Source organism: Corvus kubaryi, unplaced genomic scaffold (assembly GCF_017639235.1).
Source record: "Corvus kubaryi isolate FWS band 111438036 unplaced genomic scaffold, C.kubaryi_AGA036_p1.0 split3-73, whole genome shotgun sequence".
NCBI lineage: Eukaryota > Metazoa > Chordata > Aves > Passeriformes > Corvidae > Corvus > Corvus kubaryi.
Window position 1 is genome coordinate 3,912,937 of NW_024582091.1, and position 12,568 is coordinate 3,925,504.

General features: G+C 41.6%; 1 protein-coding gene across 3 annotated transcripts in view; it reads left to right on the plus strand.

Moving 5' to 3' along the window:
- Window positions 1–417: 417 nt before the first annotated feature.
- AGPAT5 (1-acylglycerol-3-phosphate O-acyltransferase 5) overlaps window positions 418–12,568 on the plus strand; it is a 55,926-nt gene continuing 43,775 nt past the window's right edge. Inside the window, exons 1-2 of one of the 3 annotated variants that reach the window (XM_042016467.1) lie at window positions 719–882; window positions 1,115–1,247. In XM_042016467.1, the coding sequence (XP_041872401.1) occupies window positions 815–882; window positions 1,115–1,247 (201 nt within the window). In that variant the 5' untranslated portion in view covers window positions 719–814. Of the gene's footprint in view, window positions 883–1,114; window positions 1,248–12,568 lie in introns of all 3 variants that reach the window. The other 2 variants (XM_042016468.1, XM_042016466.1) reach the window with 2 other exon arrangements.

A 12,568-nucleotide genomic window follows, 5' to 3' on the forward strand; every position in this document is an offset into this window, starting at 1 on the left:
ACCCAGAGCATCGCTGTGCCTGGAGCTGGCAAAGGGAGAACTGCAATTTTTTTAGTGCTCCACTTTGGACTCATAGGCCGAAAGTGCGGGACGGGGGAGGGGGCTGCGGACGGCCAGGAAAAGGAATAAATTTTCTTCTAACCTATGCTAGGTTACAATACCAACTAAGCTCATCACTTATAAACGCGTGTGCCTTGTTTTGCACGGAGCCGAGCAGCCCGACCCTCGCTGCAGGCGCTTCTAACTGGGGAGTGATGGGGACGGGGACGGGGACGGGGACGGGGACGGGGACGGGGACGGGGCCGGTGCCGCATCGCGGGCCGCCGGCGGGGCCGGGCCAGCCAGGCCCGGAGCCAGCGGTCCCTCCCTCTCTCCCTCCCGGAAGCGCGGCGGCCGTGGGGCCGCCTTCCTGCGGCGCGGCTCCGCCTCCGCCGGGCAAGATGGTGGCGGCGGTGGCGCTGGCCGAGCCGTGAGCCGCTGTCCGCTCCTGCCGCTCTCTTTCTCCCCGTCCCTCCCGGCCGCGCTCGCCGCCGCCGCTGTTGCTTCGCGGCCGCCTGGCGGGGGTGCCCGGCGCGGCGGGCGATGCGGGCTGCGGGGCTGCGGGGCTGTGTGTGAGCGCGCCGCCCATGTGGGTGTCCCGGTGAGGCCGGGGGCAGCGGGAAGATGCTTCTGTCGCTGGTGCTGCACACCTACTCCATGCGCTACGTGCTGCCCGCCGCCGTTATGATGGGCACGGCGCCCACCTACATGCTGGCCTGGGGCGCCTGGCGCCTGCTCTCCGCCGTGCTGCCCGCCCGCTTCTACCGCGAGGTGGATGACCGGCTGTACACCATCTACCAGAGCATGGTGCTCTTCTTCTTCGAGAACTACACGGGTGTGCAGGTGAGCCGGCCGGGCAGGGCAGGGAGCCTCCGGCGGCCCGGGGAGCGGCCGGCGGTGGTGCCGGCTCTGGGCTCGCCGCCCCGGCCCCCTCGGGCCGCTCACCGTGGGGCCCGCGGGCAGGTGCGGCCGTGGCCTGTGCCCGGGGCCGCAGAGGATCCGCCTCGTTCCGCAGCCGCCGCTGCTCCTCTGGTGATGCTTTTCACGGAGTGTTGGTGTTGTGTTCGTTTTGCAGGTCGGGGAAACAGAAGAGATGCGACACCGGTCGTGCTCTGTCAGCTCTTGAATGGCAGCCGCCTTTGCACACTTTGAACCCCTGTGGCCTGTGCTGCACATCTGTAGCATTAAATTGGCAGCAGATGAGAAAGGTGTCATCAGCTATGATTGTCCATAATACACGTACAAGTTTTTAATAAATAGATTACTTAATATCTAAATTATTACATATTTTCAGTTTTCGGCAGTCTGCCTATGTCACTCTTTGGCCCTTAAATTTTGGATCAGCCATGGATTGTGATTATTCAGGATCTCGGTTTCAGGTTAATAAGTTGGAATTGGAGGTCTCTCTTGTGTGATCAGAAGGGTATTTGCATTCAGGTGATAATACCTCACAAAGTGCTCAGTGTTTGAGCAGTTATATATTTGTCTGTAATTTGCAAAGTAGGCAAGGAGACTTTTAATTCTGCATGTAAAAAATAATAAATGGCAGGTGCTTTCTGTGCCTAAACATGACCTTCAAAGTGTTTTGAATATACAGATGTCTGTTTGAAGCTAGTGTCAGCTTCAGGTGCTTGAGAACAAGGAATATCAGTACATGTTGAGAGGTGACAGAGCTCATACAAATAAGGTCTTCTCATAGTTACAGCTAAGGCCTTTTTCCACTCTCTGATGAAGCTTATTTTGGAATCAGGCTAGATCTCCCCTAATTTCCACTTCTAAGTGCAGTTGTAGGCCTTGCTTCATACTGACTCTTGGGAAACCCACAAAGCCAGCTAAAGGTACAACAGTTGCACAGTTTGACATCAGAGTAAATAGAGCAGATACAAAACTGAAGCAAGATCTTCTTTTAGTGGTAGTTTTTGATTGAGCTTGTAACTTAAGTAACTTCACCCTTACTTCTTGTCCAAATAAGCTAACTTGTGTGGTGCTTTATATATTAAAAAAAAAAAAAGGGAAGAGAAGTGGGAGCAGTAGCTCACAGGTTAAGTACTTACAGTACTTCTTACTTACTGCCTTCTGTTTTGTGTAGTGTCTCTAGTGCAGATACCTTGATGTGTAGTAACACACCTTGGTCATTAACTGCTGAAAATAGCAGTGTAGTACTTTAACTTAACCTGTTCTAAGAATGAGAGCCAAAAATCAAGATATATAAATTGTAATGGAAAAACTACTTAAGTTGCCTGCAATTGGTGTGCAGACAGTAGCAAACACTTAGAATTTAAAAAAAAAACTTTTATCCAAAAAATGCCTGTGACATTAAAGAAAGGAAAATGCTAACCAAAAGAAACAAAAAGGCAGCCATTATCTGTTGACCTCTGTTTCATTGCATTGATAAACTTCATACAAACACAAAAATGGTTGTGATCAATTACAGTCCACTAGCAGGAGATCGATTAGGACAATATTAAAATAGACGTGCTTTGTCACAGTAAGCAACAAATAATGATAAGAAATGGTGGAAGAGGAGGCATATGTTGTAGGATAAATAAATTAGTAACTGCCACTGAAAGGTAAATAAAAACTTGGAAAATACATGTGTAGAGAGGTAAGAGTTGTAACCCTTAAAATCCATGTATCATTTAACTGGAAGATAGTCCCCGTTTGTTTAAGGGAGAGAAACAGGGTGTCCTTTTAGACCTACTCTTGTGAATGCTTTACATGTTTGAACTTGAAACTCACAGTGGAAAGTTAACCATGTGCCTGAGTGTGTGAGACTGGGATGGTAACCTGAGAGCTACTGTGGATGGGCTGTCTTAAGGCACGTAATTGGATGCAGAAGTGTAGCATCATTAAACTTAATTCCAATAAACTAGCAAAAATAGTAGCTTCATAAAGGCAGCTGTAGGGCTCTACCAGCATTAAGGAACCATAATAACCGTGGGAGGGAGGAATTCTGCATCTCTTTCAGATCTATTAATTTATTCAATCGATTGAAATGTGTTGGGATATTTATTTTTGTAACTGGATAAATAGGAGACGACAGCCTCATCCATCAGAATACTGGAGCTTGTTGCATAGTCTCACTCATGAGGATTCTACGGATGCTTAAGTGACTTTTTGTTAGCACTGTTGCTGTCTTACTGTATTTAAAATGTCTATAACATTATGTGCTGTTTAGCATTCTTTGGTTTTACACTTAAGGTATTTGTGGTTCTTCAGTACAAGAACACTGAACCAGTTGTGGATATTTGAGCTGTCTGATCTTAAAATAATTTGCCAAAATTCCCAGTAATGTGAGTTGAGCATTCATAGGGTAAAGTTGGTTAGGGCCATAAACATGGATGACTATTTTTTTGACTGAAATATTAGTGTATTGTGATATTTATTTTCTATTTATTTATCTGTCAAGAAGTGATGTTTCTGTCTATCATCTGCTGTTAATCCATTAAGTATCTAAACCTGTCTCCCCCTCATGACTGTATGCACAAGTGTATTTTTCTTCTTTTTTTTGTTCTTCTTGACTTGGATGTTTTTAGCCAATTCTTTTAAAACAAAAACTTAGTTCATGATAGGAAGGCTTTTTATCTTTGTAGCAAACTCTTCTGTTTTGAAATGTAACTGTGTAAGGTGATAACCTGATCTGCATGATAGAAAATCTTGAAATACTAGTCTTTCTCTTTCTCTTAAGTCGTTGACTTGAGACCTAAAATAAATGCAGAGCTATAATTGCTGTGAGCTCTGGATATTTTATGTCCTAGAGAGTGGCTCATGAAGTAACTGTAAAAGTTTTTTGATTGATAAGCAAAAAGTATTTACTTGTAAATACTTTCTCTTTTTAAATTTTGGGTCCAACTCAGTTTTTTTCCACAGGAACAATTTGTTTTACAAAGCCTAAGAGAACTCAAGCCAACTTGGCATCAGTTTAGGTTTTCCAATAATATTAGAATTCATTAATGAATTGCCAAAAATAGTCCCTTTTGCTGACTGTCATGCAAGAGTTGGCTATAGAAGACTGAAGAACCAGTATTGAGAGTACAAAAAGCAACAACAACATCCCAGTACTGTGAGGTAAACTGGGCAAAGCCAGTATGACTATAAAGTGAAATCCTGTGATGCTGTGTATGTTTGTCTGTGAAATTACAGTTTAGCGGGTGTCCATGAATTCCATTAAGGAGCTATAAATACACGAAATTAGTTCATCTGTGGCATTGTGACTGCTGCTCAATAATCTCTATGAACTCAGAGTAATGAAAATGTGTAAGTGTGGTGTGTTGGAAAGTGGCATAGAGAGAATGTCCCTGCTTTGGCCCTGTGTTGCTTCGCACCTGTTCTGCCATAAGGCGCAGGCACCCTACAGTACTGTTTCTAGGAAGAATGTATACGAGGTGCTTGAACACTATATAAAGTGAGGAGAATTCTGTGTAAAGAGAGTCTCAGAGAGCAAAGGATGTTAATTTCAGCAGTGATGAGCCAAAGCAGTCACTGGTAAAAACAGGTGCAATTCATGCACTTCAGAGGACTTGCGTCTGCTGTTGCTAATAGTTGGTTTGGACCAGGTTTCTGAATCATCAAGTAGCTGATGAGCTGTGGTTGTGTTACTGCTTTTGTCTTTACTGTGTTAGGGAAGTCTGGTCTCTTCTATTTCGAACAGACAATGAACAGTTGAATCTTACCATAGAATGTGAAAAACAGATTGGCTGCAAATATGCATGTGATTAGGATGTTTGAAGGGCTGAAAGGAATAGTAATTCAATATGATGAATGCTCTCATCTCTCTCTGACCCTGAACATCTTATCCCAGTTGCTGTCAGGGTGATGAAATGATGCCTATTGTGTTTGTGCACGTGTTTCAGATCAGTTGAGGACTAAATGTTCTTCAACTCTTTTTGTTGTAATTGCATTTAATATTTTGTACTGAATGCTGGTGAAGAAATAATGAAGAAATCATCATTCAGACTGCTTCCTAAAGGATTATTTTCATCTGAAAGGTTTTGACAATTGAATGAAATCCGTAATTGAATTAATGCACGTGGATTTTGTTCAGTGCTTGTGTCAGCTGTCTTCCCTACCCCCACTTCCTGATGAATAGGATTTTTTGGAAGCAGTGTTTTTATTAAAGACATTATGAAATTCTGGTTTTCATTGTCTTTACAGGACTCTGGAAAGGCTGTAAGAATCAAATAATACCTCGGTGTTGCTTAGCAGAGCTGAACAATTATTTTATAAAATACAAGAGATGCCTGTTAAACAGTGCAGTGTGCTTCCTGGATTGATACTGAAGCTTGGACTTGCTGGGTCTCATCAGGGTTGAAAACTGCATAGGTTTAGAGCAAACTAAAACTTGTGGAGCTAATGTGCTGCTGAACTCTTGACAATGCTTTCCAGTGGAGTAGAGCCTGGGACTTTTCATATCTTGGCTTTCTAGGAAATGTGTGAGGAGAGCTTGGTGTCTGAGATTGGGATGGATGCTCAATCGGAGCTGTTGGCCAAATTGCAGTGAAATTGAATGTCTGTGCCCATCTCTATTCCCAGGACAGCAGGCTTCCCAGACAAGATTATCTTTACTTGCTTCCTGCTTTTCATTTCCAGCTGTCAAACAGGTAATTCTTGAGGGCCCAAGGTGGAGGGAGGTGGGAAGCCAAGAGGCAGTGCAAGTCTGACAGCCGAGTTGCAGCATACAAGGAGGGGAGTTGCTTCTGGTTGCTGTTGGTGAGGTGTTTTGTCATCTCTTAGGAACCTGGTTCTTCCCTCTCTGCACTGGGGGAGGCATCGTAACCAGGCTTCATAATGGCAGGGTGAAGGTTTGGCTTCTAATTGCTTCCTGTCGGTAGACGTGAGTGACAGAGTTTGACTCCTCTTGAGATGAGGACCCTTTTCCCAGGCAAAGGCCATAACCAGAAAGTCCAAAGGAAACATAACTTTTCATTCTTGTTCAGTTGTGTTTGGAAAGAAAGTGCTGGCAATTGCATTTTGGCATGAGCCTGGGTGTGTGAACCAGCGCTTGAGTTTCCTGAGCTCTCCTCCCTGTGTGGCAGCTCAGGAGTGGAGGATACTGGGATGGTGTGGGAGCTGAGCAAGCTCAAGGATGGGAGCTGAGCTGCCATCAAGGCAAACCTCTAAGCTCAGGTGGGAGGTGAGCAGCCTCCAAGGGCTTGAGCATTCCTAGTTCATGTAGCTTGCGTCAGTAACCCCAGTTAGCACCTGCTTACGTTGCTGCTTGTTGTGAGGCATGTTGAGAGGTTAAAATAATCATAACTTGTCATTTAATTGTGTTGGTAGCAATAATGAAGTCAAGGTCTTGGGGGAGTGATAGAAATTTGGGAACTGGTGCAGTGCAAAGATTGAAAAGAAACTAGGAGAAGGTAGTGAAGTGTATTACGTTTGTGTGGTAAACTTTTGAAAGAAGCCCAGTGAAATTTTTCTGCTGTGATGAAATTTTTCTGGATCCATTAAGAGGGTTTACCCTGATTCATTTCATTAGAGATTTCAGTGTACAGCTGTCTCCAGGCATATATGTCTTTTGTAGTATGCAGCAAAGTTCTTTGTGTTATTAGAACAGAAATTAAGTGATACCTGCTAAGCCCGAGGGATGTAGCTTTCAAATTGAGATGTATGCCTAATTTTAGACTCTTACGTTCAACCGTGGTATGAGGCAGCAAAAATAGATAGATTAGGTGTGTCAACTTTGTGCTCTGTTTTAGATGTTGCAAACCAGATATTTGCATATACCTTAATCTTTATTCTGTGCCTTTGACTGTAGATTTGAAGGTGACAGTGATGTCCTTCAGGACTCCTGTTCAACAATATACCATCTAGAGTTCCAGTGTACTACAGATTTGGCTTTGGGGCAATCTGGAAAGAATTTAGTGTAGAGAGGTTCCACATTCAGTGCTGGTCCTGATCATCCTCCACTTACTGTATGATGTATGAAAAATAAAATAAATAAATTAAAACTGAGGTCTTGTTAGCATTTTTAGAAATCAAGTATTAGCTACCTGAACCAAAACTGCTGTTTGGGTTTATAAATTAGCAGCTTTGTGCGGAGGTTTTCCTAGCATATGTTTCCTAATTGGCAAGTCACAATTGAATCTGAATTTTATATCAGCCGTATCTGTTGCAGTCCGCAATTTAAAAAATGTGTGATTACATTTTTAAGTTAGCTGCATGCACTTATGAAAATATTAGAAAGTATGTGTCACGTAGGAATCAAAGGGCAAGTTTGAATGCTCTTACAAATTCTGATTCCAAGTATTTGACCAGTAAGTTTTGCAATCTCATGGTTTGATTTTAAAATTTTCTATTTAAATATACTTTGTTTTAATATCTTAAGATTTTTGATATATGCATTTTTCAATACAATTTATCCTGACTTTGCATAAATTAGTTATATTTGAAAATAAAAGTTGTGTTTACCACTTTTTTTTAATCTGCATGAGTTTTATACACTTTACTCTTTTTGTGTTTAACTGTGTTTTGGTAGGTGCTGGGCTGTGGAGTTTTACAGTGCTCTTCCATGCCCTTTTGTTCTGCTTACATAATATGTCTAGATACTTTATGTAAGGATGATTGTTAATTTAGATGTTTTTTCTCCTGGTACTCTACCATCAGACACTGTTCTTGCTAAGAGAAGATTCTGTTCAGTGTTAAACATTTGAGTGCAGTTATTTCAAACTTTTTGCCTTAGGCTTGCAGGCAGGATATCCTTTTTTTCTCAGTTTTAGTTGTGTTAGATAAAGTAGGCTCAGATGTCAGGGATTTTGACATTACAATTATGAGGAAGCATATCTTCTCAGGGGAAGAATACTCTTTAATCTATCTTCTGTCAGTTTGAATTTGTCCTGTGAAGAGATTTGGTATAAAAAGCCAGAGAAATTATTTTCTTTTGTTCTTTTCATTTCTGTCACATACTGCTTGTCATCTTCTCTGTTACAACTAGATCATCTGTGGGAGTAGGAAACAGCATTTATGCTAGTTTGATTTTTAAATGTTAAATAAGCTACACGTGATTCAGTCAAATTTGTATTTTAGCACTAGATATGAAAAAATACTAGTTTTGATTGCTTTGAACTGTATTGTGGCAGTGAAGTAATTTTTCCTGGTGAACTTAGGGATTGACTTGAAGACTTATTTTGTTCCATTTCTTAAGGCTACTTGGGAATCTGAGGGCATGCATGTTTTTTTTTGAGTAAGCAGGCAAACATAGTGCATAGTCCAAAGCAAGCTGCAGGTGAGCTGGCTGTGGTGGTGAGCACATGAGGGTGATTTTAATGTGGCGATTTTTGAGGCTGATCAGTTTACTGTGTTCAGTTCTGGAGCCAGAATTGTTGTGGATACCTCCGTACATGTTCCTGTGCTGTGTAGTGATACCTTTGCTTCGCTGTGAAAGTCCAGAGTGCTTAAATTCTAAATACTACTGACAATGATGTGTGGAGAAGCTTTCAAAAATCCTATTCCACAATCACAAGCAGAGACTAGAGATGTTTCTTAATCATCCTCATTCATAGTAACTCACTGATAGCTTCACAGAAGTTTTCGGTCTGTACTTGATACAAACCACTTGTAACAGTATTACAAATAAAGATGCAAGCAACTCCTCCACGGAGTCCTAGGCATTTAGAAGCAAAGTTCCTATTACAAAGAGCTCTGGATGGAGGAAATAACTGCAAACTGCCACAAGGTTTCCTGCTTCTGGCTCATGTCTGGTGGGCAGAGGGTACTTCCAGAGTGAACTTGAATGGACATTATGTATTTTCCACTATGGAAGGGCAATAAACAATGGCTACATTAAGTGTGGGTTGCTTTTGCCTTTCTTCTAAAGAAATTACAAAAATCTGCATGAAAAAATCTCCAGAGATGCAAAAGGCTTATAAAGGAGACTTTCTCCTATTGAAACAGGTGGAATACTTATGCCTTCTACTGCAAGAGTGGAAGTGTTCAGGTTTTATGTAATACCAAGATGACAAATGTTCAGAAAAACTCACATTGAAATCTCATTGTATAAATAATCTCCTTTCACATATGTCTGAAGTACATGCAGTTATTGTTAAAAAAATTCCATTACTTGTGATTTATGATGAATGTTAGATGGCCTAATTTTGATTTTTCCCAGGTGGTCACTGGTTGTAATGGTGGGTTCATGCTATTGAACTGCACTGTAATCAAAAGCAAGTAATTTGGAGAGAGATCTGTAAATTATTTGGGCTTTAAATAGGATTTATTCAGACCTTAGATGCCAGAATGTTAAAATTAAAATCATGATAAATCTTGCCTTTTTTTCTGTTGTCAAAACAGGAACATTTGCCCTTCTAAAAATTTTTTTAAGGATTCATCAGATAGCTAAGGAGTACAGGGGACAATTATCTTTAATTCAGCTCAGAAACTTTACAGTCAGCATCAAAACTAAATGATTTCTATACATGTATCTAGTACACTGAATGAAGTATAACCATTCATAACACTTTGTCAATTTAGACCATAAGGCTGGAAGCTAGTATGAAAGTAAGAATGTACGGACTTCATATTTAACATCAGATGGTATGATTCTGCTTAATCTCTATAAGATGGTATGATCCTGCTTAATCTCTATAAGTTGCTACTATAGCTTTCTTACACAAAGGAAATAAAATGGCAGTAAGTGTATTTTCTAAAGTTCTGTGCCGTCTGGTTGAATCAAATGAAAAATGTATTTAAAAAAAAAAAAAAATTGAATTACATTACATATAGGAATCTGTTCAACATTCCCCAGAGCTTAATCTCTTAGCAATGGTTTTCTTCACTGAACCCCAGTAAAACACATAGCTGCAGAACATTTGAATGAACTCTGCTTCAATAAAATGGATTGCTTTGTGATTTTATGCTGCTGAGCTTGTTAGAGCTGTCTGAGCACCAGACTTCAGACCTGTGCAATTCTGTACTGGGCAGATAGTCCCTGAAGAGGTTATGATGTGTAGCAGTAGTATGATCATTACCTAAAATCTGGGTGTCCTAAAGGCATTTTTAGAAAATTTATAAACTTTTCTTTCAGATCTAGAGAAAATGCAACTAAAAACATAAAAGTCCTTCCTCTTCTGCTGTATTCATATTCCTTATGCTGTAGGCAAGTGAGACCTGTATCTGTTAAATGTGAATAAAATTGTGTCTTCATCTTCTGTGAAGAAAAATAAACATTTAAAGTTCTTATAGTAGGACATCTGAAAACCTGAGAAATTTGTCAGCCCCAAGTACAGGTTCCTTATCTGTATCCTGTCTTGAGCCTGCTTTTAGTCAAACAGGGTAAATAGATTCTGTGGTCTGAGGTACTTTCTCTGGAAGCTCAAAGGACTGGTGACATGAGGCACGTTTTTAGTCTAAGAGAATTTAAAGAACTTTGCTGAAGATGCCTGCAGCAATGCTGCAGAGGTCAGCTTGCACAGGGTGTATGTTGACTTCAGGAGCTGCTACATGGTAGTTGTTTCGGTGGTTTGTTCATGCAAGCTCCACCCTTTCACCAGAAAATTGTATCCAGAGTTTTTAACAAACAGTTGAGAAATATGTCCTAGAATGCTATTTATTTTAGTAGACATGTTGTAGTAGTGCCTAGCTAAGAGAGTTGCTCTTGATCCAAAGAGCACACAGTCCCAATTATTGATCATGAAGAAATAGTGAAGTGGAGAGAGGTGCATTTTGTGAGGATAGTACAGCTGAGTAGGAAGTCCGTATGGTCCTTTTTAAGTGTTGATGTCTTGACTCGTTCTCTAGAAGAGGGAAGGAATGTTCTCCCCCTGTTATCCTGTTTTTATCCTTTCCAGTTGCTATTGCCTGTGCTTGAAGCTGACGTTTTTCCTGAACACAGTGCACTGCTTTCACAAAGTACTGAACATAAGTTTCGTTGAAGTAACAGCAAAGATGTTCATTCTTAATTTACACCTGCTTTGTTGAATAGAGAAAGGAGGAGGGTTAAGAAGCCTGAGGAACCAAGACGGAGTGTGCTGGTAGACTGATAGACATCAGATGAGATGGCCTCAGTTTTTACCAGCAATACCAGTTGTGTTGCCTTAATACTGCTGAAGCAGAAGTCACACTATCAGAAGATCTGCTTGCAGATCAGCTTCTAACTCCTCCCATTATCAGCCACATCCAATTACAACATTAAGATAATCTCTTTGCTAGGAGTTTGATGTCATCACCAGTTGACCTGCAAGCAGATCTTCTGATAGTATGATTACTTTTACCTCTGGTTATTTTTGCTGTGGCAGTGTTTACTGAGCTGACATAGCTAGGATGTGATTAAATGATCTATTTAATTTTCTTTGGTATGTAAAGATTTCATAAGCAAGAAATAAAATTCTTAACTCTAAGTTAGGAGCGTCCACCTTGTTTCAGTGAAAACCTGTGCAAATTGTGAGTTATTCAGGTGTGGCTACCATGCAGGACTGTTCCACATTGCTACATGACCTACCTATTAGCACAGCCAGAGTTTAATTTGTTGCGCTGGAAAAAGCAGAGTCTGGTAGGGAAGCTGAAACTGGTGTCACCAGATCACCCAGGAGCTCCTATTTGCATGCCTAGATCAGCCTATCACTGAATTAGTGCATTCTCCCAGCAGAACTACTTGTAACCTGCTAATGCATCAGAGCTTCGCCTGGACAGGACACCCTGAGGCGTGTCTTGTGGCCGCTGAGCCTGTAAACAGCTTGGTATATGGCATCCATGGAAGCTGGGTACCAGCCTTCCCACAGAAGGGATCTAACAGCATCCAGTTTCCTTTATTTGAGACCTCACTGTATTGAGTTTGACAGTGCTGCTGTGTAAACAGATGTGAAAGGCTCACATTAACACTAACTGTATTACCCATTACTGTGAACTGGGCTGTGAAGCAACCAAAACATGGCTAAAAGTACACATTTCAGTGTTGTGTGCACAAGTAATGTTTGCAGTGTAAGACTGTAAATCTGCATTTTAAACGTGTTCCCTCAAATCTCTGCTTACTTTGGCTTGCTGTGTTGCTCTTCCTTTTGACTTGTTTTCTTTGCTTGACTTCATTGTGCCTTTTTTTTTTTTAACATAGCAGATTCTATTCTAAGTGAATTGGTTCCTCACTTGCTTCATTGTGGCAGACAGGGCACTTACCAGTTCATTAAGCTGATAGATAGGTAGAGTATATGTATACTGTAGTATCTGGAGGGCCATGCATTAAATACGTGAAACACTGGGTACCTTGTGCTGAAATTGAAATTGCCTCCCAAGCATGTCCTGCACTGCTTCCCTGGCATTGGCTGCAGGGAGCAAGACCACCCCTGCCTATCCTCTGCGCAGCCCAGGAGCAGCACTGCTCTTCTGACGATGGCTAGGAATCTTGAAGCCACTCTGATGTCTTCAGGTTGCTTCAAAAGGGGCTTGAATACAGGTGGGTGCTGTGGACTCTTGTTTCTGCATTGCTGTTGCTGCTGAGTCACTCCAGTGTTGCCTTAGAGCGCAGTGCTAAGACTGCCAAGGTCATTCGATCCCCATACCGGCATTCACTTAAAAGGTGGACTTGAGGATCCTTGTG